General features: G+C 36.6%; 1 protein-coding gene across 5 annotated transcripts in view; it reads right to left on the bottom strand.

Annotated features, from left to right (window-relative positions):
- usp19 (ubiquitin specific peptidase 19) overlaps positions 1–25,528 on the bottom strand; it is a 28,704-nt gene extending 3,176 nt beyond the window's left edge. The window contains exons 1-26 of one of the 5 annotated variants that reach the window (XM_051096131.1): positions 25,153–25,528; positions 22,365–22,694; positions 17,842–17,970; positions 17,442–17,581; positions 15,839–16,348; positions 15,431–15,743; positions 12,891–13,047; positions 12,744–12,815; positions 12,532–12,647; positions 11,752–11,969; positions 11,482–11,674; positions 11,261–11,394; positions 10,406–10,564; positions 9,948–10,058; positions 9,568–9,678; positions 9,343–9,444; positions 8,441–8,581; positions 8,238–8,356; positions 7,997–8,140; positions 7,271–7,599; positions 7,075–7,188; positions 6,775–6,991; positions 6,533–6,685; positions 4,167–4,333; positions 3,906–4,081; positions 2,318–3,132 (exon numbers count right to left, since the gene is read on the bottom strand). In XM_051096131.1, coding sequence (XP_050952088.1) covers positions 2,851–3,132; positions 3,906–4,081; positions 4,167–4,333; positions 6,533–6,685; positions 6,775–6,991; positions 7,075–7,188; positions 7,271–7,599; positions 7,997–8,140; positions 8,238–8,356; positions 8,441–8,581; positions 9,343–9,444; positions 9,568–9,678; positions 9,948–10,058; positions 10,406–10,564; positions 11,261–11,394; positions 11,482–11,674; positions 11,752–11,969; positions 12,532–12,647; positions 12,744–12,815; positions 12,891–13,047; positions 15,431–15,743; positions 15,839–16,348; positions 17,442–17,581; positions 17,842–17,970; positions 22,365–22,530 — 4,473 coding nt within the window. In that variant the 5' untranslated portion in view covers positions 22,531–22,694; positions 25,153–25,528 and the 3' untranslated portion in view covers positions 2,318–2,850. Of the gene's footprint in view, positions 1–2,317; positions 3,133–3,905; positions 4,082–4,166; positions 4,334–6,532; positions 6,686–6,774; positions 6,992–7,074; positions 7,189–7,270; positions 7,600–7,996; positions 8,141–8,237; positions 8,357–8,440; positions 8,582–9,342; positions 9,445–9,567; positions 9,679–9,947; positions 10,059–10,405; positions 10,565–11,260; positions 11,395–11,481; positions 11,675–11,751; positions 11,976–12,531; positions 12,648–12,743; positions 12,816–12,890; positions 13,048–15,430; positions 15,744–15,838; positions 16,349–17,441; positions 17,582–17,841; positions 17,971–18,084; positions 18,287–22,364; positions 22,695–25,152 lie in introns of those variants that run through there. The other 4 variants (XM_051096130.1, XM_051096132.1, XM_051096134.1 and 1 more) reach the window with 4 other exon arrangements.
- Positions 25,529–26,928: the final 1,400 nt, after the last annotated feature.

The raw sequence follows: 26,928 nt of genomic DNA, 5'->3' as shown, positions 1-26,928 counted from the left end.
CATGTAATAAGTAGTATGACTGTACCCTTGCCACTTTCTAGCAACTGTTTTCTTTGCGGAATATTTGAGTTTAAATATCTGTGTCTACCGATTTAGTTTTGTGGCAAGCAGCCGTGTAATAAGCAGGACGATGTACTTCCAGCCGGTTGTTATCGCAAAATAAAGCCTGACAGGGTTATCAGCAGCCCGATGCAAAGCGGTTGTACATTATCCCTTACCTTCAGCATCTGAAACTAACAAAAGTACGTTTTTTTATTCCAAAGATTTAAAAAAACAAAACAAAAAAAATTTTTTTCTTGGGGAACAGCATGCACTCATGAATCATGTATTATAAGACCAGAAATCTACACCTAGTAAGTACAGTAAACTTTAAACTCATGTTGACTTTAAATCTAACATAACAGACCTACAAAGAAAAAAAAAAAAAAAAAAAAAAAAAAAAAGTCACCACAGATTTTATCATTATGCTGTTTTTAGAGGCATTTAAGTATTATTTAAAAAACCTACAGCTGATACACAATGCTGACTGGCAGATGGTAAAAAGATAGTCCACCAAAAATGTCAATTCTGTCACCATTTACTCACCCTCATGTCCTTCTAAACCTGTATGAACATAAAAGATAATATTTTGAAGAACACTGGTGACCAAACAGCTTTGGTTCCCACTGTATGAACTAAAAATACCACAACAATGAGAACGGTTTTGTTACCAACATTCTTCAAAATATCTTCTTTTAAGTTCAGAAGAAGAAAGCCATACAGGATTGAAAGAACATGACACTGAGCCAGGGTCAGAAATTCATTTTTCCATTAAGGGGCAATATTTGGAATTGATTTCCAAGGGCATTTCTTACATTCACGAGGGCAATTTTTATAACCACCTTATTATTATTATAAAAATCATACTATGTTGTCTTTAATGTCAAATACTTAAATTTACCCAATTACTTTAATCAATATTTTTAAACCATTGTCAATATCAATAGACTGTTTAAAATTGTATTTAAATTACACATGTAAAAACCAGGAGCTCATAGGGCTGCAATATTATGACAAAAATCATTATTGTAGATTACGGCTCTTTATATTGTAATAATGATTATTAATATCGATATAGAAAACAATATAAACCGTTTTTGATTTGTTTTGTGCACGTCACATTCTGGCTTCACAGCCAAACAAGTCGGTCCATGACGTTAGCGCCAAGTCTAGCACAAGTTATGTAAAAACTCATGTTATAATCACTGAAACTAAGAAATTATTTTTTTTATTTTCATCATATCTACTGTGTCGTTTATGATAAGGGAATTCATGATCGTGCAGACTCATCAACAGCTGCTGCGTTTTCAGCCCTGACTAATCTAAGCGCCTCTCATTGACCAATGCAATCTGATGCAGTGTGAGCGAATCTAAATGTAATTCTGCAAATTGACACTTTTCATTTTTACATTTCATTTTAAGTGTGACAGCTGTAATACACTGTTTAATTGTGCTTTGTCTTAAAATTAAAGTAGTTCACTTCCAGAACAAAATTTACAGATAATGTACTCACTCCCTTGTCATCCAAGATGTTCATGTCTGTCTTTCTTTAGTCGTAAAGAAATTATGTTTTTTGAGGAAAACATTTCAGGATTTTTAACCATAAAGTGGACTTCAATGGTGCCCCTGAGTTTGAACTTCAAAAATGCAGTTTAAATGCAGCTTCAAAGGGCTCTACATGATCCCAGGTGAGGAAGTAGGGTATTATCTAGCGAAATGATCAGTTATTTAAAAAAAAAAAAAAAAACATAACATAAAAAAATAATTCATATAATTTTTTAACCTCAAACATTCATCTTGTCTAGGTCTACCTGAGCTTCTGCCTGTTTTTTTTTCTTCAGTTCAGTTAGAGTATGTCGAAAAACATCTAATTTTCTCCTTCAACTTCAAAATCATCCTACATCACTGCAGAAGTACTAACCTAGTGTTTGCAAAGTGAACATGCAAAAAGATCAAACACCCTTTACACAAAAGGTAAAACAGTGATGTAGGACGATTTTGAAGCTGGAAAAGAAAATAAGATGGGAGTTTTGAGATATACCTTAACTGTCTTGAACCGGAAAAAGATGAGACAGACTTAGACAAGACGAGCATTTGAGAAAATAACCGTCTGTTTAGCTAAATAAGACCATTCTTCCTCGGCTGGGACTGTTTAGAGCCATTTGAAGCCGCATTTAAACTACATTTTAAAAGTTCAAACTCGGGGGCACCACTGAAGTCCACATTATGGAAAAAATCCTGAAATGTTTTCCAGACTGAAAAAAGAAAGACATGAACATCTTGGATGACAAGGGGGTAAGTAAATTATCTGTAAATTTTTGTTCTGGAAGTGAACTGTTTTTTTAAGGAGCATTTGTGTTTATTTTCATGACATTTTTGCCACAAGCCCTTGTTAATTTCTGACCCTGCAGTAAGCAAATTATGACAATTTTCATTTTTCGGTTTTTGTTTTGGATCCCTTAAATATTTCTAATCTAAGTTTTGATTTATTAATTGGCCATACATCTTAAATAAAATCTCAAGTCTGGCTAAAAAGAAAGTGTCCTACTAACTGCTCGTATTTGTCAACCATTAAATGCATTTACTAAATACATTTATATTTATGCAAGACATTTTTCCTGAGTGTTATGAACCATTCTTGACAATGAAAAAAAAGAACAATTCTGACTAGCATGGCTGTGAGACTCCCAAGCTATATAACATTGAAGTTGCCACGAGAAGAGTCATGACTAACAGTGCAATGCAAAGTAAAACGCAAAGTGCAAATCTTTAGTTTCTGCTAAAGGGTCTGCAGCTGCGGTGACTAGTAAATTAAACCCAGTTGGACCAGTATAACAAAGGATAGATGAGGTTGAACAGCAAGGCTAGGACAGCCGCCACAGTGCCCATGATGAAATATCTCAGACGCTCGCCATCAGAGTAATCTGAGATGCGGTCTCGTCTGCGTTGAGAATGCCCTCCCCTGCCCTCCTCTTCTTCCTCCGACCTCGTCCTGGCTCTTCTTCCACGCAGACCGGGGCGGAACAGGCTCCGAAAAGAGGCCTCTCGCTGCCCCTCCTCATCCTCCTGCAGTTCCTGCCATATCAGAGACGCCTGCGATTGGCGGAAACCTGTGTCAGCTTCTGGGAAAGGGCCTTGCCTCATCAATCCACCGTAGATCAGCAATTACACTGAGTACCAGAGAACTCACTGCTCCAGTTTGACACACTCAGGTGGATGGGTACACAAAATAGCATGCAAAAGACCCCAAAAGGTCTTTTCATGTCCAGAAGTAGCATTTCGTTTTCAAATCATAGCTTTTTGAAACAATCTAAACTGATATATCTACTGAATTAAAGGCAAAATGTTTCCTTGGACCCATAAATCACCAGTTTGAGCTTTAAAGATGGACCATACACTCTAATCTTTTAAAGACCCTGATGTTACTAGATTGCATTCAAAGTTTTACGAAGGTCACGTTCAGCTGACCCGATAACGAAAGATGTGAAGAAACTTGGTGCAAATTATGAACAGAAATAACCAGAAAGAAGTCAAAGAAATTCTAACAATTCATCAAATGCCCATGATGCTTCGTGATTCATCTATTTGCCACGACTCTGTTAGATATCGCAAGGTGATTATATTCTAGAACATAATCTCTCATGAAACAGCTAATTAAATTATAATCAGCTGATGTTGTCGGAGCATTTCTGTGAGACAGCTCATTAAAAAATTAACGATGGAGAAATACCGCTTTTTTTATGTTGAGAATCCACCAGGAATGTTACCCAATCCCTTGCAACTTTAATGAACCAGTATATCTGCTCCACTAAGATTAAACTGTTTTTCCATTGGTCTGCAGTGACATGAGAAGGTGTTGAGCTCACCTGACTGGCAGCACCGCCGGTTGCAGCAGAGGATTCGGCGCCAAGGGGCCCCAGTAAATGAGACGGCCTCTCTACCGGAGAGTTCCTGCGGCGGTAGAACAGCACGTAGGCGTAACGTGTAACCACCTGACTCTCTTCCACCGTTGTCACTGTGCTGTCATCAAACAAACGCCAGCCTGAAAAAATAAGTGACAGACTGTGAGGTGTTTCGCTCCTCAATATCAGGTGAGATGATATTGATCTAGAAGAGTTCATTCGTACCGACGTCGCTGCGCTGGCTGTTTTTGTCGCTGGGAAGACGAGCATAGGCTGTGTAGTGTCCTCCGATCATGCCGCCATAATGGTTGATCACAGCGTAGAGATCATAGATGGGGGGCTGCTGGATGTCATCCTTATGACCAATACAGAACTTACTCAGGTCCAGGTTTCTAAAAAGTAAAAGGACAGAAAAGTCTAGGTAAAACATCCATTATAAAACATGGATAATAAACAATACTACTCAGCTAAATGACAAGTTCACAGTTCATACTGCTTCACCTAAACTATCGGATTATTTTTGTAGTGGCACATTACAAAGCAGCTTTACGTAAAAAAATTGTTCTAAACAACTAAGGAGTCAGCTATAGGTTACGAACAGCTTCTTTGGGAACCTAAAAAAATAATAAAAGTGACAAAATTTCTGAAACTGAAAGGCACAGTATGTAATTTTTTGCCACTAGAGGGCACATATTTAAAACAAACAAAGAAACAAAGGCATAGTTTGATCATGGCATGACAGAGAGTGGAATCATGGGAGTTGTTGTCTTCATCCCCACAACTGATGCAATTTGATGGACTCTGACAGAGATGTTCATGGATGAGCTAATGTTTTAAAGATTTATTAACGTCACTGTAGTAAAAAGCAGGGTGGGGCTGAAAGCCTAGGATGCGAAACGAAGCTGCTGGAGCGATTGCTAATGAGAGATCAATTGACACACAGCTTGAAAAACAGCAGAGCTTTTATTATGCCACAGTCGACCACTTTTGCTCTTTCCAGTCAAGCATATGTGGGGTAAAGCAGCTCTGTTTTATCATACTAGATACATTTAAATGTGTTGAAAGTTCTGTTGTAATACTACGCTGGGTGTTCGTTACCTGTCTAATTAAACATAACATAATAAAACGTCTTTGGTGTTTACATATTTTCTACAAAATAAAACTCAGTATCGAGGGTGTATGACGTCACTGGCAGGCGACACAATGACAAGGGATGGGACACTAGTTAATATTTCGATTTCTCTGGATTTAAACATTTTTGGAAACATTTGGGATAATGTAAGTACACAAGTCAGCAAAATATATAACACTGTTCTAGTGTATTTTGGATATTTTAATTAAAAAAATGTTACATTTTGTGCCTTAAAAAAAGAAAATAGAAAATATAAAAAATAAAACATTAAATATATTAATAAAAACTATATTAGAATCTCAATACTAAAATAAGTGAAAAAAAAAGAAAAAGAAAAAAGAAATCAGTACTTTTTAGCAAAAACACATTAAATTGATCAAGTGACAGTTCAGACATTTGTTTAAAAATATATCTATTTCAAATAAATACTGATATTTTTTCCCAAATTCCGTTTTATTTTTTCCCAAATTCCATTTTTTTGTTTTTTTTTCGTTTTAATGGCTAAATTTTATTTTATTTTATTTTAATCACAAAGCATGTCTTACTAATAGAGATCACAAAACTTTTTTACAGCAATTTATTAAAAGTTTATCAAAAATTACAGTTCTAAAGCTCTATGAAATAAGTTTTATTTTTCCTTTCTCAAATTTAGTTTTATTTTTACCAAATTCTGTGCTAATAAATTTTCTGGATTTCATTTTATTGGCTTCATTCAACTTAATAAATCAAAAGCATCTTTAAATATTTTTTTTAATTAAAAATAAAAAAAAACAACACCACTAATTTATTATTATTGTATTTCTTTTTCCAGAAATAATGTGTTGTGCATTTACATTTTTTCTTGTAAATAAATTGTGGTAAATAATTTTACTGGTAAATATTCCTTAAAAGTAATGTTTTAATAATAATTTTATTAGCAGTAGTAGTACTATCATTACATTAAATAATGTATTTCTGTCATAGTTTCTTCAAGTTAAACCGAAATTTCATTTTGATGGGTTGCTGTGAAGACCTTTAAGTTTCTGTTTGTGAATGATTCTTGTAAATGACAAGAAAAGGCAACATGCTTACAAAGTAAGAGCAGTTCTAGAGATTATGTTTGAGTTTATGTGCTCATATATTGAGGCGACAGAGGCAAACGTCACGCTCTCTTCAGTATGTGTGTAGTAAATTAAACAGCGCATTTGTGCCATTCATTCACAGAGAGACACAGAACATGCAGGATTCACATTTAAATAGTATTTTGTGGCATAATATGATTTATATCGTGTTACCATAGAAAACAGTCATTTTAAATTGTAGTAACATTTCACAATAATACTGTTTCTACTATATTTTTGTTTAAAAAATGCATTCTTAGTGAAAAAAAACAAAAACAAAAACAAAACATTTTACAGACCCTACACTTTTAAACCCCTGTGCCAGTAACCATCAATGAGAAGAGTATAGTTCAGTGTACCTGACTGGGAAATCAACCATATCATTAATCTTGTCCCTCCATATGAAGCTCCTAAACGAGAAGCGCTTGAGCTGGATGATGAGCACGTTGGGAAGACGCCAAAGCAGCAGCTGTTTAGAGGCCTCCCTGTGTTGCTGACACTTAGGACAATACCTGAACCACAACAAGAGAAGACATAAGTGATCCAATCACATTTATGATGTAATTTCAACACACACTGAAACTGACACATTTGTCCATACCATGCCTCTTCGGGGGCCAGCACTTCAGGTTTGGTAAAGAGGTTCAGGCACTGTTCTAAGGTGAAGTGTCCTGCCCTGGATGTCTCTGTAGCAGAGCCAGGGTCATCATCAAACTCCAGCTCTTTAGAGCGCACCAGCACATATTCCTTCTGCCGCTCGTTGTTTTTCCACACCAGCTCCAGCGTGCAGTCATCAGGCAGCTCCAGTACCGCATCACCTGTAGGTGACATGGGGATGATGAAGATATGCTGCTCCAACACAAGCATTTTATAAAACACATTCCTCCAAAAACTTACTGACCTTTATCCTCAAGTTTTCTGTCCTCCTTTTGGCTTGAATCCAAAACTGTGATGAAGAATTGAGATGCACTTCCAGTCGCTGACTCGGAGGGCTGCTGATAACCGGTCACTACAGCTACAAAAGAACAAACAGCAATGGATTATTACTTTAAAACAAATAAAAACTTTAGCAAACAGTGCCCTTCACATCAACTCACCTTCTGGTTTAACAGCCTTTTCACATGACGTTTCTTTCTCCACCAAAGAATCTTGAGAGCTGGTGGCGAGCTCACAGCAGCCTGAGTCACTGGAGAGAGTGTCTCCACCTGCTGCAGAGATCATAGATGCAGTCTCTGTTGGTGGGGTTGTGCCAGAGTCAGCCTGCTCTGCTTGGTTTTCCACTTCTGCCGCAGATGACAGCTCCTCCTCTGGCTCCTGACACTCTGAGACGCTGCTCGCCATGGAGGTCAGGTCAACACGGGACAGGCTGGCCTCTGGAGACGTCCGACCGGACTGGAAAGGTGGCTGGAACACATTGACAGAATACCTGCACACAGAAATGAAGGTTTACACATTGCTAATGGTTCCTATTGATTTTACTTTTTTGTGTGCATACTTGCTGAAATCACCTAAAATAATAAAATAGCTCATGCGATCAAACAAACAAATAATTTTTAAGTAAATGCTATAATAACTACAGACAAATGCGGATGAGGAATCCACTCAGTGTTCACACGTTGTCTGAAACGTGTGAATGTATTTGTGTGCGCGCGACAGGGCCCCGAGTACCAAATTGAGTTCTCTTTCGCCTCTACTTGTGCTGGAATGGTTTAGAATCACTTGAATTGGCAAGTCAAAAAGGTACAAATGATAAGCTTTCACTCTATGATGGTTACATTTTGTAATTATTTCACAAATCGCGTGTACTGAAGAGGTAATTATACCTAGAGTAGCCCTCCAGAAGCTGTGTCAGGCGGGTGTAAGTCAGCCTAGACTCAGGCACACTAATTAAAAACGGCAGTCCAATATTCTCCACATTGGGCCGGCATGTGGTCTTGTGATTGGGCCAGTGGTTCCTCTGGCAGGCCCTGCAATTAGAGGGAAGAAACTTAACACCAAACAGCCAAGGCAAAGAAAGTCTCTAAATTCTAAACTTGTACTTCTAACAAACAGATGGAAACTCACTGATTGCAGTAGCCGACTCGGTAACAGCGAGTACAGCGCTTGAGCTTCTCGTCATCAGAGGCAGGAGGCTTCATGCAGCCAGCGCACTTTGTGATTGGGATGCTTGGAACCTGAGGTCTCTGAAGACCAATAAATGGACACAATCAATACATTGTTTCAAGTCAAGAAAATCCACACAACCTAGAGTGATGGAAATAGTGTACCTGTTGGACTTTCAGGAGCACCACTCTCTCTTTGGCAAGATCTTTTGACAACACCTCAAAGCAGAAGAGCAGGTCACTGGACGTCACCGTGTCTAAAGACTGAGACGGTGAGAAGATTCTGTGGAACCTGTTCTTCACCACCTGAGAGAAAATATTGAGGGAACACATCTATTATTGAAGAATAAAATTTATGAATGTCACAAATCATTACGATACATTCATACAGGACGTCATAGCTGGACGATTAATAAAATTTTATTTTCAGTCATGATTTTGGCTTCATACAATTATGAAAACTAGATAATCAAGATTCAACTATTATTGCATATTCCAGTTCGCAATCTTACTGCTGAAAAAAAGGCACACTTTTTATTGTTAAGATTGTTAAGATATTAAAATTAAAATATTTTTATTTTTTTGTTTATAAATATTATAAAATATTACCTACATTTAAAGGATATTTTTATGAAGAGACAAAATTCTGACTAATAAATTATGTAAAAAATGAACATTGGAATTGGCCTGAGAGCCTAGGTTAAATCTTTTGATTTGATAAACTTTAGTTTAAAAATAAATTATATAATACAAGATAATATAATACCATTTAGTCTGTATTTAAAAATGAATGTTTAAATTGAAATATAATTCAGATTTTAGAAATATTTAGGAGAAAATTTCAAATTTAGCCATGATGAGAGTCATATACCTTTACAGTTACTGGCACTGTAATATGGTGAATATAGTTTGCAAAATGTTAAATATATAGGTTTAAGATTTTTACATAAATTAATGATGATTAATGCTTAATAATTGACACTGTAATATTGACCAAAATAATCGGAATTATGATAAAAACATGGATAAAACAAGCAGATGAAGTGTTCAGAATAGAATCATCATACCTCTGCCAGCCTCAAGTTTTCTGGTTTGTTCCTCACACTGCGAGATATTGACTCCAGTACTTCGGTCGTGCTTGAGTTCTCTTTACTCACACTGACTAAAAACTACACAAGCAAATAATTCAGATTTAGTTAATATTAATAAACAAAAATGTCCTTCTAAATAAAGCTAAACAGACTGAGCCCTTTGTGCACAGGCTTGCTTAGGAACGTCAAAAAGTTGTGTACCTTGACTGGTTTCTTGTGAGGATCTTTTGCGAAATAGAAAACAGTGAGCACCTTCTGCTTTTGAGGTAGGGGGACAGGCAAGTACAGGAAGGGGTCAAAGGTTATGGAAACCTGAAAAAAGGAAAGAAAACTCAGATAACCATATTGCTAAGAGATACTGAAAAGTGATAAACATTTCAGAACACATGGAAGGCTTAAAGCAGGGATGACTTGGATCAGTATCAATTCCTGTATTATTAGCCCCTTTCAATCAGAAATACCAGTAAATTGTCATAAAATTACCAGAACTACTTTAAAATGTAAATACAAAAATGTGCTGTTCACACAGGCAATTTTGAATTTGTCTTTATGAATCTGAATCACAACTCTTGATGTATTACCTTAGAACACACTGGACACACCAGCTTTGACTTGTACTGGCCCTGAAAGAGGTCAACAATGAAGGAATCGTTCCTCATTTTATGCCTCTGCCACGCCTCTTCTGCAACAACCTGCCAAACCATAAACAAGAGCAACGTTCAGATTTATTATCATGGAAAAAGCCTCCTGTGGCAACTTATCACTTTACACAACACAAACAATTTGATAAAGTTTTTTTTTTTATTTACATGACTTTCAGATCTGTTTCTTTCTTTATTCATTTGGTCTTGGTAGTTGAATTCACACACTGAATTGTCACAAATTCTTTAATATTTCCTATTTATTTCACAACATAATGCCAATTATCAATGTTAATTATCAGATATAAACAAGTTTCTGAATCTCAAAATGAAAGTGTGGTCTCAGACTTTTGGACATGCTATTTGCAGTATGTTTTGAGACAAAAACAAGAGCTTACTTCATCCTGACGGCCGTCTGAGTCAACAGTCTCTGTATATGGTTTGTTTTGGATGCGGTTCAGGTCCTCATGCAGCCCATCCAGCAAGAAAGCCATGAACTCCTGAGCATCATGTTGCGCATAGCCTGTAAACTGACTGGCCTTACTAGCAACTATAGCCTATGAAGAGAAATTAAACAACACCTGGTCATTATGGGTTACTTACATACATTACCAGTCAAAAGTTTTTAAGATTTGTAATGTTTTTTTTTTTTTTTTTTTTAAGAAGTCTCTTCTGCTCACCAAGCCTGTATTTATTTGATCCAAAGTACAAAAAGAGTCAAATTTTCACTATTTAAAATAACTGCTTTCTATTTGAATATATTTTAAAATGTAATTTATTCCTGTGATTTTAAAGCTGAAATTGTAGCATCATTACTCCAGTCACATGATCCTTCAGAAATCATAATATTCTGATTTTCTGCTCAAAAAACATTATGATTAACAGCTGAGTAGAATTTTTTTCATGTTTCTTTGATGAATTGAAAGTTCAGAAGAACAGCATTTATCTGAAATAGTAATCTTTTATAACATTATAAATGTTTTTATCATCACTTTTGAGCAATTTAAAGCATCCTTGCTAAATAAAAGCATTAATTTCAATAGAAATAGAAAGCAGTCATTTTAAATAGTAACATTTTTTTACAATATTACTGCTTTTGCTTTATTTCTGGATCAAATAAATGCAGGCTTGACAAGCAGAAGAGAATTCTTTTTAAAAAACATTAGAAATCTTACTGTTCAAAAACTTTTGACTGGTAGTGTATGGGAAACTAGAAGATATGGTATAGGATAGTTCTGTTCCTGGATGGATACCTTCAATTTGGAGGGTTGAAAAGCGTGGTGAGTGCCCTTCCACAGCGCCCGAAGCAGAACAGCAAAGCTAATGGCCAACCGTCCACCGGTGCCCAATGGATTATTACAGTTAATCTCTGACTCAAACCCCCGATCTGGAAACAACAAACACCACAAAACCTGTGTCGGACACACAACCATATGAAAAAGCAGCAAATCTCATCAATTAAAATGCAACTGACCATGAAAATAATCCCTGAGCTCCCGTGTGTTGGAGAGGGACTGGATCACACTGTTCATAAAGCAAGTGTTTCCCAGATTGACCAGTCCAGTGAAGCCGGGGAGACACACTTTCTTCTCCTCCACTTCTTCAGCTCTCTCACTGCCTGCAGGAGGAGTGTGAGTCATGGGCTGCACCATACAGGTGGGCTTAGGCTGTGGACAGACAAAAGGACCAGTTATGGAACACTAGATGATCATATGTGACAAACAAACAATGCACTTTTTAATACCGTAGCAACAGCTGGTTCCTGTTTTAGGGACATGTGTTCGGAGACTGAGCGAGGGGCTACAGCATCCAGACCCGAGTCCTCTGCGGCTCGAGGGGGTTTGGCTTTCTCTTCTCCCACTCTTGGTTCTTCTTTAGCAGGAAGCGCATGCTTGCTGCTTCCTGGCTGGCTCTTTTCGAGCGTGGAAGGGCTGGAGGGCACAGCAACCTTGGCGCCCCCCACTGCACCTTAAAAAGATGAGAATAGAGCTTGTGGTTAGCAGCCAAAACTCACGGCTGCTCACCATTATTAAAAAGTAGTAATACTGTGAAATATTATTACAATTTAATATATTTTAAATATATTTTAAAATGTATTTTTTTCTGGTTGCAAAGCTGAATTTTAGCTATTCAGTGTCACAAGACACTGCTTGATCTTTTCAGAGAGCTCTGACGTTTGATAGGAAGCATACACGAGATGATTACTCTGGAAAGAGCCAGACTGTTTTTGTTTACATGTTGAAATGAGGGCATGGTCAAAAAGAGGAATGTGACTACAGTTATCCAGTAACTCAATATGAATGTGAGACAGGGTCGAGCCAAATGTGCCAATGTGTTCTTGTGATAGTGCCAGGCTCTTGATCCACACTGCTCTACATAGCCTTCTCTCAAATATAGCTGCTACTCCAGAGCTGTGACAATCTGTTTATATAGTGATGTTGAGTTTTATATAGAATCATGAATGTAGACAAAGTTGTAAGTTGTTAAAGACTGCTCAGAAGCAAATAGAATCCAGGCAGCAGACCTTGTGTGGCAGGTGCCTCCAGACCCCCCCAGCGCTGACTGTGTCTTTTCTTCAGGGTGATGTCAATGCGGGACGGAGTGAAGGCATAGCTGGACTGATCTGGCTGAATTAGATTCCTGAAACATCAGCAGACCAATGAAAAAACCTTTAGAAACACACACTTGACCACCAGTGAATTAATGGAGATTAGGATGCCCATCAGAAAATCTCACCTGAGTTTAACCTGCCATTTAAAGACAGTGTTTGGTCCGCAATCCGGATGAAGGCGCAAAAAGTTGGGATCACTGTGGACAGTTTCAACAATTAGTGTAAGAGTTGAAAATTTTATTCTGGACACAGTGTGTGGATGGCTCTCTCACCTGGTCTGGAAGATAAGAGTGAAGTCTTGTTCCCTGAACAGCACCCTGGACGTCTGCCGGCAGATCTCTTTCATGTAGACATTAACAACCATCAGGTCTGTCCCTTTCTCATACGAGTCATTCTTCACTAACTTCAAGTTGACCATCGGCTCCGGACCTTAACACACATCAATCACAAGAAATAAATATATTAAGACGACGCTCAGTCAACTAAAAATTAACAGGCAGTTAGTAACAGAAAAACATCTGACAGATAGAATGTTAATGGCTAGTCCTTGAAGTAATTACAGTACATTGGACAGGAAATCCAAATGCCATTCCATCATTCATCAACCTCAAATATGGATTATCATTTGAAGATGAAACATGTAAGTAGTAGCAACTTCACATGGCTGCTCGCTCTAATGTTAACCAAGATAAATGTGCACTATAAGGCACATATCCAAGTATTTGTGTGGAGTGTGGGAGCTTTTAGCATGCTTACTGCATGACAGGGAGGCACCAGCGCAAGCACTAGCATTTTATCCTTATAACAGTGGAAACAAATAGCAGTCATTTTTGTTCACACAGATAAGAATAATAAATCATTTGAAACCATAAAGGGTATACGTTTATTTGTGCACACTTATCAACAAAATGTTGTGCTTTTGTAAAGTAAAGAAAACAAACGGGATGCAATTTCTGCTGTTTCAGTCTCTGTGAACTGGAGTGTGTCACAAAAAAAGAACCAAAATTCAATGTATAAGCTACGTATCTATAGAAAGCTTGAAATGTCTACTTTCAATCTAACCAATTCAAGCCGTAACCAAAAAGTCTCATTATGTAATTCAAGCATAACCAGATAACACTAGTTTATTATTAAAGGGGTGGTTGACTTTTTTTTTTTTTCCTAGGCTTGATTTTGATTATGGGGTGCAACATGTGTTAATGTTTCATTTTTTAAAAAAACTATTTTTCCACAAAATTTACCTTTATTCTACACCGCTCTGTCTCTTCTCCTATGAACGCTCCAATGATTTCCTGGTTTTAAGAAGCCCTCCCTCAGAAATAAGATTGGTTAGCTGGCCCAGTGTTTTGTGATTCGCTAAACCGCCTATAGTGCTTGTGTATAAATGTCAGATATTGTTTATGCTCAAATAGGAACATTATACACTTAAAAGTTAAAGTGAAATCACAATTAAACACCAATTTAAATGGTTAAAATATCATAGTCATTACTTTTGCCGGTGCTTTGTGGTAAGCTTTACTTGTGCTCTTGAGTGTGAAATAGGCTATAAATGGCACCCCAAGTAAATATTTATGTGACTAAATTAATATAAATGTCCAATTAGTTGACTAATGGCTCACACGTATGTGAGGAACAGTGTACAGTGTGCATGACGCAAATTTCGTCATTAGAACAGTACACTGTGATGAGAATCCCCCAGAAGTACCGTAAGCCAAGGAGGACATAGCCGCTGAACAAAGCCACCGCCCCTAGAGCCGCCGGACTTCGCCCCTTACCTGGACCCTTCCCTTTCAAACATTGCCCCTCCTTCAAGGAACCCCCAGCACGACAAGGACACCAGATGCCCTATTTATTTTTGGACACGTTTATTCCCCCCTTTTTGGACACTTTTGTTTATATTATGTTTAATAAAAGCCTCTCCGAGGCCACTGTGTCTGTTGTTTGCTCGTCCCGCCACACCACGCACAACCCGATTTTTGTAACCACTTTGTACAGGCAAATCGCACATGCGCATTAAAGTTATTTTGCAGTAATCAGTTGTTCCACAAGGTGGCAACACTGTCCCGGGCCGTTGTTTCACAGCTGAAAACAAAACTAAAGAGATGGAACAAGAACAAAATAGCAGAGACTGCAATAACAACAGACCCTCACATTGACAAGCGCTTGTGAGTGAGAGGGTATGAGAAAGCTCAGCGTTGGTTTAAAAGAGTACACAAATATTTGTTATCGATCATAACTTATAGGGTAAAAATAGAGCAGACAGTAGACACTGATGAAGCTTTCTAGAGCATATGTGTAACATCGTATTGAGTATATGTTGAAAGGCTATACTTTCTAGTGTATACGTATGCTAGCATACGAGTACAAAAACAAAGTATACTTTGGGCTTTAGAAATTCTTAGGTTGGGGGCAGTGCTATGGTAAACAGACTACCATTCAAATGTTTGGGATGTCTGCTATGTTCATCAAGGCTGCATTTACTTGATCAAAATACAATAAAAATGAACTATTACAATTTAAAATAACTGTTTAAATCAACTTGAAAATGAAAGTTATTCCTGTGATGGCAAAGCTGAATTTTCAGCAGCCATTACTCCAGTCTTCAGTGTCACATGATCCTTCATAAATCATTCTAATATGCTGATCTGCTGCTCGAGAAACAAATAATATAAACTGCATTTATGTGAAATAGACATATTTTGCAACATTATACATCTTTACGGTCACTTTATTAATTTAACATGTGCTTGCAGAAAGAAAAACAAAACCTTACTGACCCTCAACTTTTTTGCCACAATTGTTCTTAACTCACCTTCTGTATCCTCCTCTTGGCTCCCGCCATGTGGATCCTCCTTGGACTTGTCTTTCTTCTCCTCTGTGCAGATCTTTTGAGGAGACTCCTCTCTTTTAGAGACTGTTGAAACAGGCCCTTCAGATACCAAATCATGAGATGGAAGCATTTTAGGGATCTGGGCATCAGCCTGTGGCTTCTTTTCATCTGTACTGTTTTCTCTCTCATCAGATGCTATTTTTCCAGTTTGCATTTTCACTAGAGGAGAACTCTCCTGTTGCGCCACCGTCTTCTCACACACTGAGGAAACATTCTTACTTTCATCTGCCTTAACCTGTAAACAACACAAAGGATGGACAACAGGATGTGACTCTTTTCCACCATTCCACTGCCCGGTGTTTTCACTTTTAAGTGAATTATTAGTCTCACCTGATCATTGCTTTTTGGCTTCCTGTCCACCTCTTTTTCTTTCGGTGGTGCCTGGCATCCTTGACCTTTGACCTGCATCTGAACCCTGTTGTCTTTTTTTGCATTGCTAGTTGAAGAGGCACTACTGCTCACAGATAATTCATGTGTTTTTCCATTAACCGCTGGTTTGGATTGAGACTCCTTTGTCGAGCAGGGAGCTAGAGGGGGCTCCTTGGTGTTTCTGGAGGGTCGCGTGGTGCGCTTTGCGCTGGGCTCATTGATCGGGTCCGCTTTATTGGTTGACTTAACCTCGGCAACCTTCACACCTGTGCTTTCGGGGAGCTCCACCTGTTTGCCTTTCACCCCTCGTTTCAACCCTCGGTCAGGTTTACCTCGTTTCTGCTCAGCAGAGGTCACTGTGGGAGTTTTCTCAATGGTTTCGCCAGATTTTTCAGACTGCGCAGTGCTTGACTGGTGGTGGTTGCTGTCATTCTCTCTAAGGATGATCACCTTTTCAGTCTTTTTCTTGTTCTGTTTAAAGGAATACATAAATAAATAAGGCTTGGTTGAAGAATCTTGGACCAGGAAAACATTTATGAATGTTCAAAGCTTAATATGTGCATGGACATTCATTTTACTACAAATTCAACAAAAAAAATTAAAAATTAAAAATTAAATTATAATTATAATCAAAATCAGACAGAAAAATCACAGACCAATAACATGATATAATTATAGGTTGTGGTGCGTAGGTGCGCATACATGACCAAAATAAAAAAAATAAAATAAAAATCTAAAATATTTGAAAGTGTTGAATATTATATATTTATAATTATATATATATTATAAAAAAGAAAATGTAAATATGAGCATAACATTTTTAAGTGTACTATAAAATAATTGTATTTTTATACTCATTTTTTATTTTAAAATATAATAGCATTAGTAAGCTTTATTTATTATTATTTGTTTTTAAAAAAGTAAAAGTGCAACAATAGTATTATTACTTATGATTAATTATGATTAATTATTTTATTTATTATACGTATATTTAATGGGTCACATTATGCGCAGTGTGAACACCAAACCAAATATCCAGGTGCTCTCACGAGAACCAGACTGAAAAATTTTTTTAAAAAAATTAAAAATGTGTAAATAATAGGGCTGTCAGTTTAATGATTTAACTTGAGATGTTTCTCAAATTCATCTTTTATGTTCCATAGTTTACGTTACGCCGTTGCAGCCTAAATGTTTTTGTGTGATAACAAATTTTGTTGAATCAAAAATATCAGATATTTCTTTCTTAAGCTACTATTTGCGATGTCTACTTGCTACTTTCTCATTTAACACAATAATAGCTTTAAATAATCTTTTGTGGGTATTTTCACAGCCAAATTTTTTTATTAAAATTTTTAAATCAACTGACAGCCCTAGTAAATAAATAAAAAATGTCAAAATAGCCTAATAAAGAAATTGCAGCAGATTAGGTCAGATTAGATTTTTATCAGCAATAATAAAAATTAAAAGGAACACTTTATGCGACCAAAAGTGAAAAAATAAATTTTTTAAAAGGAGATGTACAACTGGAGAAAGAGAGTGGAAAAGAATAAGCAGGTGTTCTTACAGCGAAGGTGGGCCATGTGTTGAGGGGGATCCTCTTGTGCATGACAAGCTGCAAAACATTTGTTTTCTCCTTATAAACCAATTTACTGCAGGAAGCTTCAATCTCTTCATGAAGATGGCAGCTCCATTCTCGGCCATCTGAGAAAACAAAAAGGACGCAGTATACAAACTACTGTTCAAAAGTTTGGGATTGGTAAGATTTTATGTCATCTTTGAAAGGCTCATCATGCATTTAAATTATCAAAAACACAGTAATTTTGTCAAATAGTATTAAAATTTCATAAAAAGTTTGAAGTAGATTATATTTTAAAACACAATTTATTCTTGTGAGGCATCAGCTGCTATTACTCCAGTCTTTATGGCGCAAATCAGACAAAAGCACACATAATGTCCTTACCCTGGCAGGCGGATGTGACAGGCGGAATCGGAAAATGCATAATCGATATCTTCCACTCTCAGCACCCCAGCACCTTCGCAGTTCAGCCTCACTATCACCTCGTCTGCATTCTGCTTCCAGTCCAGAAACAAATCTACACAGACAAGTGAACATTCATGTAAGTTGGATCAGTCAGAAACAAATTAAATGACTGTAACTGACATTTACCTACAGACATTAATACAAACTAATAATAGCAAAATCAAACCTGATTTCATGATAACGCTAGACAGTCTGTTAGCCAGTCATTGCAGAAAACCCAACTCCCTTCGATTTCAAACTGCTCTGTTATAGAGTTTAGCATAGGTGCTTGTTAGCGAGCAGGTCAGAAAGAGCGAGAAAGAGAGCGTGTTTATCTCTAAGGATCAGGCTTCAGGGTCAAGTGACAGCTAGTCCCGTCCCGTTACTCTCTCTCTCTCTCGCTGTGACACACAGATCTAAAAGGTCATCAAAAAGCCACCACGCCCCACAGCTGGGCTTCTATTCCACGTGATGTCATTCGCCAGTATCCCATGAGCCTCCCTTACATGACGGGAATCGGCACTACAGGGATAGGTTTCTCCCGCTGTTGGTGTAGGGATGGTGCTCTGCCTTCCCGTCTCGCTGAGACGAAACACGACACCTCGCCAGAACGAAGACAATGGTGCACCCATATCAAATGCATGTAGAGAGGGCAACGAGGGCAGCGAGTAAATGAAGGGGGTGTGAGGAATACTCTGAGGGAAGTCTTCTCATGCGTGTGCTGGGCATTTACTGAAGCAGAGACTCACAGGCTTAGATTACAACACTTCAGCACTCAGCAGAGCACTGCAGAGGCTAAACACACTCAGCAGAAAGGGCACAGCCCTAGACACAGGCTGGCACACAGAGCCTAAACAAACAAAACGCTCATGTACACTTGCCAATAGTCAGTAGTCACGTGTATCAAACATTGCTAATTGTAAACTGAAAACATTAGCGGACAACGTCAGTGTTTTAGAATTAGCCTTCTTTTGGTTCAGTGACATTAACGTTACAGTCAAATGCTGATCTATAGATAGACTGCTACTGATATGGGAGATATCAGTGGGGATATCAATTTTGATCTCCTGATAAATGACACCATTTGGTGGATCTCTGAAAAAACAATGGTTTTTAAAGGGGTCATTGGACGCCCATTTTCCACAAGTTGATATGATTCTTTAGGGTCTTAATGAAAATTCTATAATATACTTTGGTTAAAAATTCTCAATGGTAGTGTAAAACAACACCCTTTTTACCTTGCCAAAATCAGCTCTGCAAAAATCATCCCATTCTGGTCGAGGCTGCTTTAAATGCAAATGAGCTCTGCTCACCCCACCCCTCTCTTCTCTCTGTGGAGTGACGAGCATGTTTAGTTTAGCCGCATTTAGTCGCTAAACTTGCTAACTAGCACATTATTAGGAAAGGTGACTGCAAAGATTCATAAAAAACCTCACTATACTCACTTCTACTGTAAGTGAAGCTGGATCACGAATGATTTGCGTGAAAATAGATGGATAAATGTAGATCAGGAGGTGCATTCCCTTCACAAACAAACATAATCCACTGCATCTTCAGCAGCTCAGATGTCGGGAGTAAATGACGACCACTACGTTCATTATTACATCCAGTAACACAACACCTCAATCGCTTAGTTTTTGTCTAACTTACATCCCTGCTCCAGCATCAGAACATGTCAATCAACTATCGTGGGAGCGGCCTCTGTCGGTGTGACGCCACAACGACAGGCATCTGAGAATGGCTCGATTTGTAAAAGGGAAAATTATTTTTACAGATTAATTAAAAACCACTGCATGGATTTTTATCATTATAGGGTAGATTTGTACATACACTGCCAACACACATTCATGTTCGAACAACATGTAAAAGTGAACTTAGCATCTGATGACCCCTTTAAAAGGCAAAGTAATGTGAGTCATGATGAAATGGAAGTAGCGTCAGATCTTACATATCAGATATATTGGAGTGAAATGGCTGTTTGAAAAAAAAAATGTAGGACAGGGAATTATTTCTATCCACTGGATTAATATTGGGACAGGGTTTAAGTGACAAATAACTGGAGAAGCCTAGCAAACATCACCAGAGTCAAGTCTATCATTGTCATTATGATTATGACTAGTGGTTGACTGATATATCGGCCAATATTTGACATGTTTTTCTGTTTGGCTGATGTGTTAGAGGTGGGATTTTTATATTAATGGCACGATTGTACGGACGCAATTGAGGAATCCAGTCATAAAAATATTATTTACTGTATAACACGAAATGTCCCGAAATTTGCCAAATGTTGGATGAATAAATCAAATGTAGGTCAGCACACTTAAATCAAAACACAACATGGACTAGTGTCTGTGAATACTAAGCTGCAAAATACTATTTAAACATGAATCATTTATGTTTTGCATCTTCGCGTGAACGTAAAATTTGTTTACTACACACATACTGAAGCGTGCATGACGATCACAGTGTTTTCTGCCCTTGCCACCTCCATATATGAGTACATGAACACATAAATATAATCTCTAGAACTGCTGAGACACTTCATAATAAAAGTTCGGTTTGACTAGAAGAAACTGTGACAGAAATATGTTACTGAATGTAATGATAGTACTACTAGTAATAAACTTAAAACATTTTTAAGGAATATTTGCCAGAAAAAATATTTAGCAAAATCTGTTTACCAGAAAAATTTTAATACACACAGTATTTCGGGGTATTTAGTTTTTTTTTTTTATCTTTAATAAAAATCAATTATTTAAATGAAATCATTAAAATAGAATTCAGAAAAATTAATGGAAAACATAGAATTTGTTAAAAAATAAAATTGGAGAAAAAAATAAAATGTATTTCATATGCCCTAAAAATGTGATTTTTGTTAAACTTTTAATAAATTGCTGTCATATTGTGTAAGTTTCATAATTTCAATTAATTAGACATGCTTTTTGAATAATAACATTTAATTCACCAATTTAAACAGAAAGTATATGATAATTAAAATGGAAAAAACTGAATCCAGAAAAATGTAAACAGTTCCAAACAGTTTTTCCAAAATTTGGAAAAAAAAACATTTGGAAAAAATAAAATAATAACAGTTGGATTTATTTAAATAAAATCTAATTACCAATGCACCAAACTTCCACATTACTGAGTGTCCTTTTGGTTACAGTTACAGTGTCTACTTTATATATATATATATATATATATATATATATATATATATATATATATATATATATATATCTTTATTAGTGAACAGAATCATCTAAAACATTTTTATTTAAGACATTTATTTTTAATTCATTTTCAAATTAAAATAAATAAAGTTTATATATCAGCTTTATATGGACCATTGGCCAAAATGCTCACTAAGATATCGTCATCGGCTTTCAAACAATACCGGTCGACCACTAATCATGACCTTTAGATATAAAACAATTAACAATGGTTCTGCATATCAGTTATCTAAATTGTAAGTAAAAAAAAACAATCTGCATCTATCATAAAGCAATATCAATCTTTCTCTAGCCTGGTCAAATTAAGTACATTCGACCAAGATTAAAGAAGTTGACACTAGATATAGATACTATATATGCTAAGATGCTGATTCTCAGTGAAAGCCAAGTGCATGATAACATTAGATGATTAAAAAGCCAACACTAACCAAACACATGATAACTGTGACCTTACATAAACAATCAACAGCTAAAATAAGGCTTATTTGAGGTAAACTATCCATTTAACACAACTGACAGTAATTATCAAAAGTAATGTATAATATATACTAATATGTAAACCTTATCTAAGATCACAGCTTTCAAAATCACCTTATTGTTGTAGTTTTACTTTTATTACTTATTTGTTTTGTTCAAAGATAACTACCAAAAGATAATTATCAGAAATGTCATCCCAAATGAAACTGGATTCACCACATACCAGCTAAAACCAGCTTCTAATGCCACACAACAACCAATTTGTTAGACAAGCTCAGGAGAACGCTCAGAGTAGCCTAGCTGAACAACTACACAAGTTCAGTTTGTTTCACAAAGTTAATGTCTGTTAACTTCTGTCTGTGTCCAGTTGTCTGTTTACCACACTACATAACAGATTGGAAACCAGCCCAGATCTGCACAGGACAATAGGACAAGTACTATACCATACCTTTAATGACTTTAACCTCAAGTTTTGGGCTAGACTGCATTTTATAATGGTCAAAAGGACACTGCACCACAGACGCCTCCCATCAGATCATATTACAGTAGATATCACTGCAGTAAATGTTTTATCCCATACTATACTTTCGCCCCAAGCACATAAATCACATATCTGTCTAACTTGATTACCAAAAGATGGGAAGTAAAGAGAAAAGACAATCAAAAAGATAAGAGATAAAAATGAATTAGGGAATTAGGGTATAAAAAGCAATTCAGACCTATTTCATGAGTATTTACAAACTATATCCCCTGTTACCTTTTCTAGTCTCTGAGCTGGTGGCTGAGGCGGCCCGCTTGGCCTCCTTGCTCTCCTGGTTGGCTCTGTCCTTTTGCTTCTTCTTACTGGTGCTGACCGCATCGTCAGGTCCTCTCTGACCTCGCCTCCGGCCCGATTCGCTGGGTCCTGTACTGCTGCTGGCCATCTTCAGCCACTTGCCGCTAATGGGTCGGCTGTCTCCTACCTCGCTCCCGCTGCCGGAGCTGCTTCCACAGGGGTCTGGATCTGAGTTGTGCCGTTTCCTGCCCGGTCCAGCTATCTTGGCGGCGTTTCAAGTGAGAGCACTCCCAGAAGAGAATCAGAGGGAGACTGTGAACAAAAAACAACAGCAATGTATGTATCACCAACAGACTCTGGTTGAGTGCCAGTACGTAGTACTGAAGTCTGGAATACATCACAACTTTTTCACTGATTTTTTCCCTAATTCAGAATCGGTGAAGAAAGTCAGTCTACAGATTTTAGGCAGGCCATGTTGACAGATTTCACAGAAAACTGCATAGTGCATGATGCGAACAGACTCAGAAATTTGAGGTTCAAACATCCACGTTTCTGTGTGAGATTGTGGTGTTTGGAATTGCTTGAAAGACTAGTCGTGTGTGATCCTCAGTCTTAATGTTATGATTCAGGTTATGAGTGTTTTAAAATCTGGCATTTGGCATATTCCAGCTATAAGATAGGTTGTGATGCACCGGAAGTTGTAATAGATTTTTGTAAAAAAAATGTAGGGTGGGCTAGGTTATATCCATCGAGTGATGCTTGGATTTTGAGATGTGGGCATTGAATTTTAAAATTAATAAGCTTTAAGTCAATTGTTGGGGGTGGGGTTTAAGGGGATTAAATGATTGGAGAAGTCTGGAATACATCATCAGAGAGATGATTCAGTTATGACATTTTGATTATAAAGTTTTTTTTTTCTAAACAAATATGCATATATGAATCATGTATTTATCAAACAGATTTTGATTTCATGCTGAAATCAAACATCACAACAAAATATGAAATAAATACACTACCAGTCAAAACTTTTTGAACAGCAAGATTTTTAATGTTTTTTAAAGAAGTCTCTACTACTCACCAAGTCTGCATTTATTTGAACCAAAGTAACTGAAATATTTTTACTTATTAAAATAACTGTCATCTATTTGAATATATTTTAAAAATGTAATTTATTCCTGTGATTTCAAAGCTACATTTTTAGCATCATTATTCCAGTCACATGATCCTTCAGAAATCATTGTAATATTCTGATATGCTGCTCGAAAAACATTTCTTTTTCTTTTTATAATTATTATTATTATTTTAAAAACAGCTGAGTAGAATTTTTCAGGTTCCTTTGATAAATAGAAAGTTCAGAAGAACAGCATTTATCTGAAACAGAAATCTTTTGTAACATTATAAATGTCTTTTTCATCACTTTTGTTCAATTTAAAGCTAAACACAATCAATTTCTATAATTTCTTTCCAAAAAAAAAAAAAAAAAAAAAAAAAAAAAAGAAAAATACACTAACTCCAAGCGTTTAAATGGTATAGTGTATCATTTTACAAAAGCTTTTTATTTCAGATAAATGCTGATCTTTGGATCTTTCTATTCATCTAAGAATCCTGAAAACAATGTACTCACCTGTTTTAAATATTGATAATCATAATAATATTTCTTGAACTCCAAATGAGCATATTAGAATGACTTCAGGATCACAGGAATAAATTACATTATAAAAAATATATTCAAATAGAATTTTTAAATTAAAACAATTGCTGATTTTTTGCTGTACTTTGGATCAAATTAATGCAGGCTTGGTGACTTCTTTAAAAAAAACATTTAGAAAAACTAGGAATTTTTTAGAATGAATAATATGTTGCTAGACAAAGATTACAGCCAAATGTGACCTCTATTATCAATCTCGGTCTAATGGGAAAACACCATATGCATAAGCAAAGACGGGGTGGGGTTTAAAAATAAGAAAGCATGGGAAAAACAGGTCTGTATTTTGATATGTAAGTGGTTGTTAATTGATGATAATTTAATTGGCATTATAAAAAAAATAAATAAATAAGGACCTCTTTTTTAAAAAACTAGTGCAATCAAATATCCAAACAAACCTTCTGACTACTTACTAGATGATTATTAAAATATTCAACGACTAACCACCAAAACCTAAGCCTGTTACTGTCAAGTGTCAAGACACTTCAGCTTCGCTTTCATTTTCTAAAACGAATATGGAGAAGGAGAAAGAGAAAGAGAAAATGTTTTGACTTTAATCATTTCCACATTTCCTTTTGTTATCCTTTTCAGCTGTCATATGAGAAAACTGTATCCAAGGAAACTCAAGCAGCTTATAAACCCGTAATGATCGCTAACGCTGCTGCTAACCCGGCTAGCTTAGCCTGTCTGACTTGATTCCACATTCAAGTTGTCTTTAACTCCAAACATGTCAGTAACAAACTGCCCCTTAATGTTAATTTTGATCTAATACTGCTACATGTCATTCGTACGAAGTGTGACACATCCTAACTTCGTTGTCTGGTTGTAGGAGATGCCGGTTAGCCGTGTTGTGTGAGGACCAAGCTAAACACCCGTTAAAGGGAACAGAGGCGAGAGGCCTCTCGCGTTGCGCCGGCTGCCCAGCTAATCACGCGCTACCGAGCCGGAAGACTTTACCGCAAGGTCGGGTGGTACAGTACTGACAAACGTATGTATATCTACAGAACAATTAAAGTCATGTTACGATACTTGAATATGACAACAGTTGTTTAAGTGAAATCTTACTTTGTTTAACGTTAGTTGTTCTTCTGTAACGAGGAGTCTCAACGGTGTGTCCTCTCCGCGGTGACTGCAGCTTAATTCAGCCCCAGGCTTCACACACGGCAGCGGGCCGCCGATCGCCCCTGAGCCGCATGAGCTCGCCTCCTAAACTTAATTCTTCTTTATTCCCAAAATAATCCTAACCAGGACCCATTTTGCGGTGTTAAAAGTGAAACTAAGCTACTGTAAACACAAACAAAGACGCAACGACGGTGCCCGTCCTCCACTTGAAGAGCCGACCGCCGCTGTGTGACTCTCACTTTGTTAGAGAACAAAAACAAACCGGGTAGAGACGAGGATCACGCCAACCTGCTCCACACACAAACATACGCACGGTCTACTTCCGGACACTGCGTTTACAACCATGCGCAGATGAAAACTTTTGTTGGTGCGCGATTTCTCGATGTGTTTCATATCTAAATATCATGAAGTATAACTTACGTTTGAAATATAGGTCAAAGATCGCACTTCTTTTGTTTGTGGATTCAAAAGTGTTCGTTCTGTTTCGTGTCAGTTTCGTCTGATTATGATTCCGTTAAAACTATTATTATTCGGATGGAACTTGACAGTTAGGATATTTATGTTGTATCTTAGGTAAATGCAGTTCTGTTTAACTTTATATTAATCAAAGAAAAGTGTATTACGGTTTTCTCATATTAAGCAGCACAACTGTTTCAACATTGGTAATAAGAAGAAAGGTTAAGCACCAACTCATTATTAGAATGATTTTTGAAGGATCATGTGACAGTATAGACTTACGTAACGATGCTGAAAAGTCAGCTTTGTCATCATAGGAATAAATTAAAAATGTAAATATCTAACGTTACCGTATTCTATAACGCGGATGTAAGCTTATGTGCGAGACTTCCGGTTCATTAGCCGCTATAGGGAAATAACAAGAATAACAACGTGCAGTAAACAGTAAAAATGTTTGCTCTACAAACATGTGTGGTTATAATTAAGATAATACATTGAAATAACATGGTAAGACACACCAATTTGCAATATCAAACAGCAAAACTAGCTGTTTTGTACAGCTAAAAATAGCTGGAGGCAGATAAGACCAACGCTTATGTCAAAAATAAGGTGGATATGAAAATAGAAAACATTGTGATAATATTTAACAATAATACTGTTTTTACTGTATTTTTGTCAAATAAATGCAACCTTGTATAATATACCTAATGTATGGCAACTATAGTAAATAAATTATAACAGCATTTGAATGCAATACATGTGTGATCAGCAAACATACAGAAATAAATATAGACCATTTCGTCAGATGTAAACATACTAGTCCCGATACACTTCCTGTTTCTTTTTTTTAAAACTTTACACAAACATCACAAAACAATACATCCAACATAACATTTGACTGGATGAAAATGTTACATTAGCACCTTTAAGATGTATTTGTATATGTGAAATAAAAAAATAAAAATAAAAAACAAAAAAACAGGAAGTGCTTCTGGACCAGTGTTGTTTACATCTAGCGAAATGGTCTATATAAATTTTTTTGACTGCAGTGACAATTCAGTACATAGAGCTGAAAATCTATCCAAAAGCATCCTGCAGTCAAATATTTGACACGTTATTTTTGTATCTGATGGTGTTCACACATGTTAGGTGATTTGGAAGGAAAACACTTTCTCACAATTTGTGAGAAAATGGAAGACACAAATCCCACTCAACATAAGTGAATACTTATAAAACATTAAACGTCCTAAAGAGATAAAATGA

Source organism: Labeo rohita, chromosome 23 (assembly GCF_022985175.1).
Source record: "Labeo rohita strain BAU-BD-2019 chromosome 23, IGBB_LRoh.1.0, whole genome shotgun sequence".
Classification (NCBI taxonomy): Eukaryota; Metazoa; Chordata; class Actinopteri; order Cypriniformes; family Cyprinidae; genus Labeo; species Labeo rohita.
This window is presented reverse-complemented; position numbering and strand designations above follow the sequence as displayed.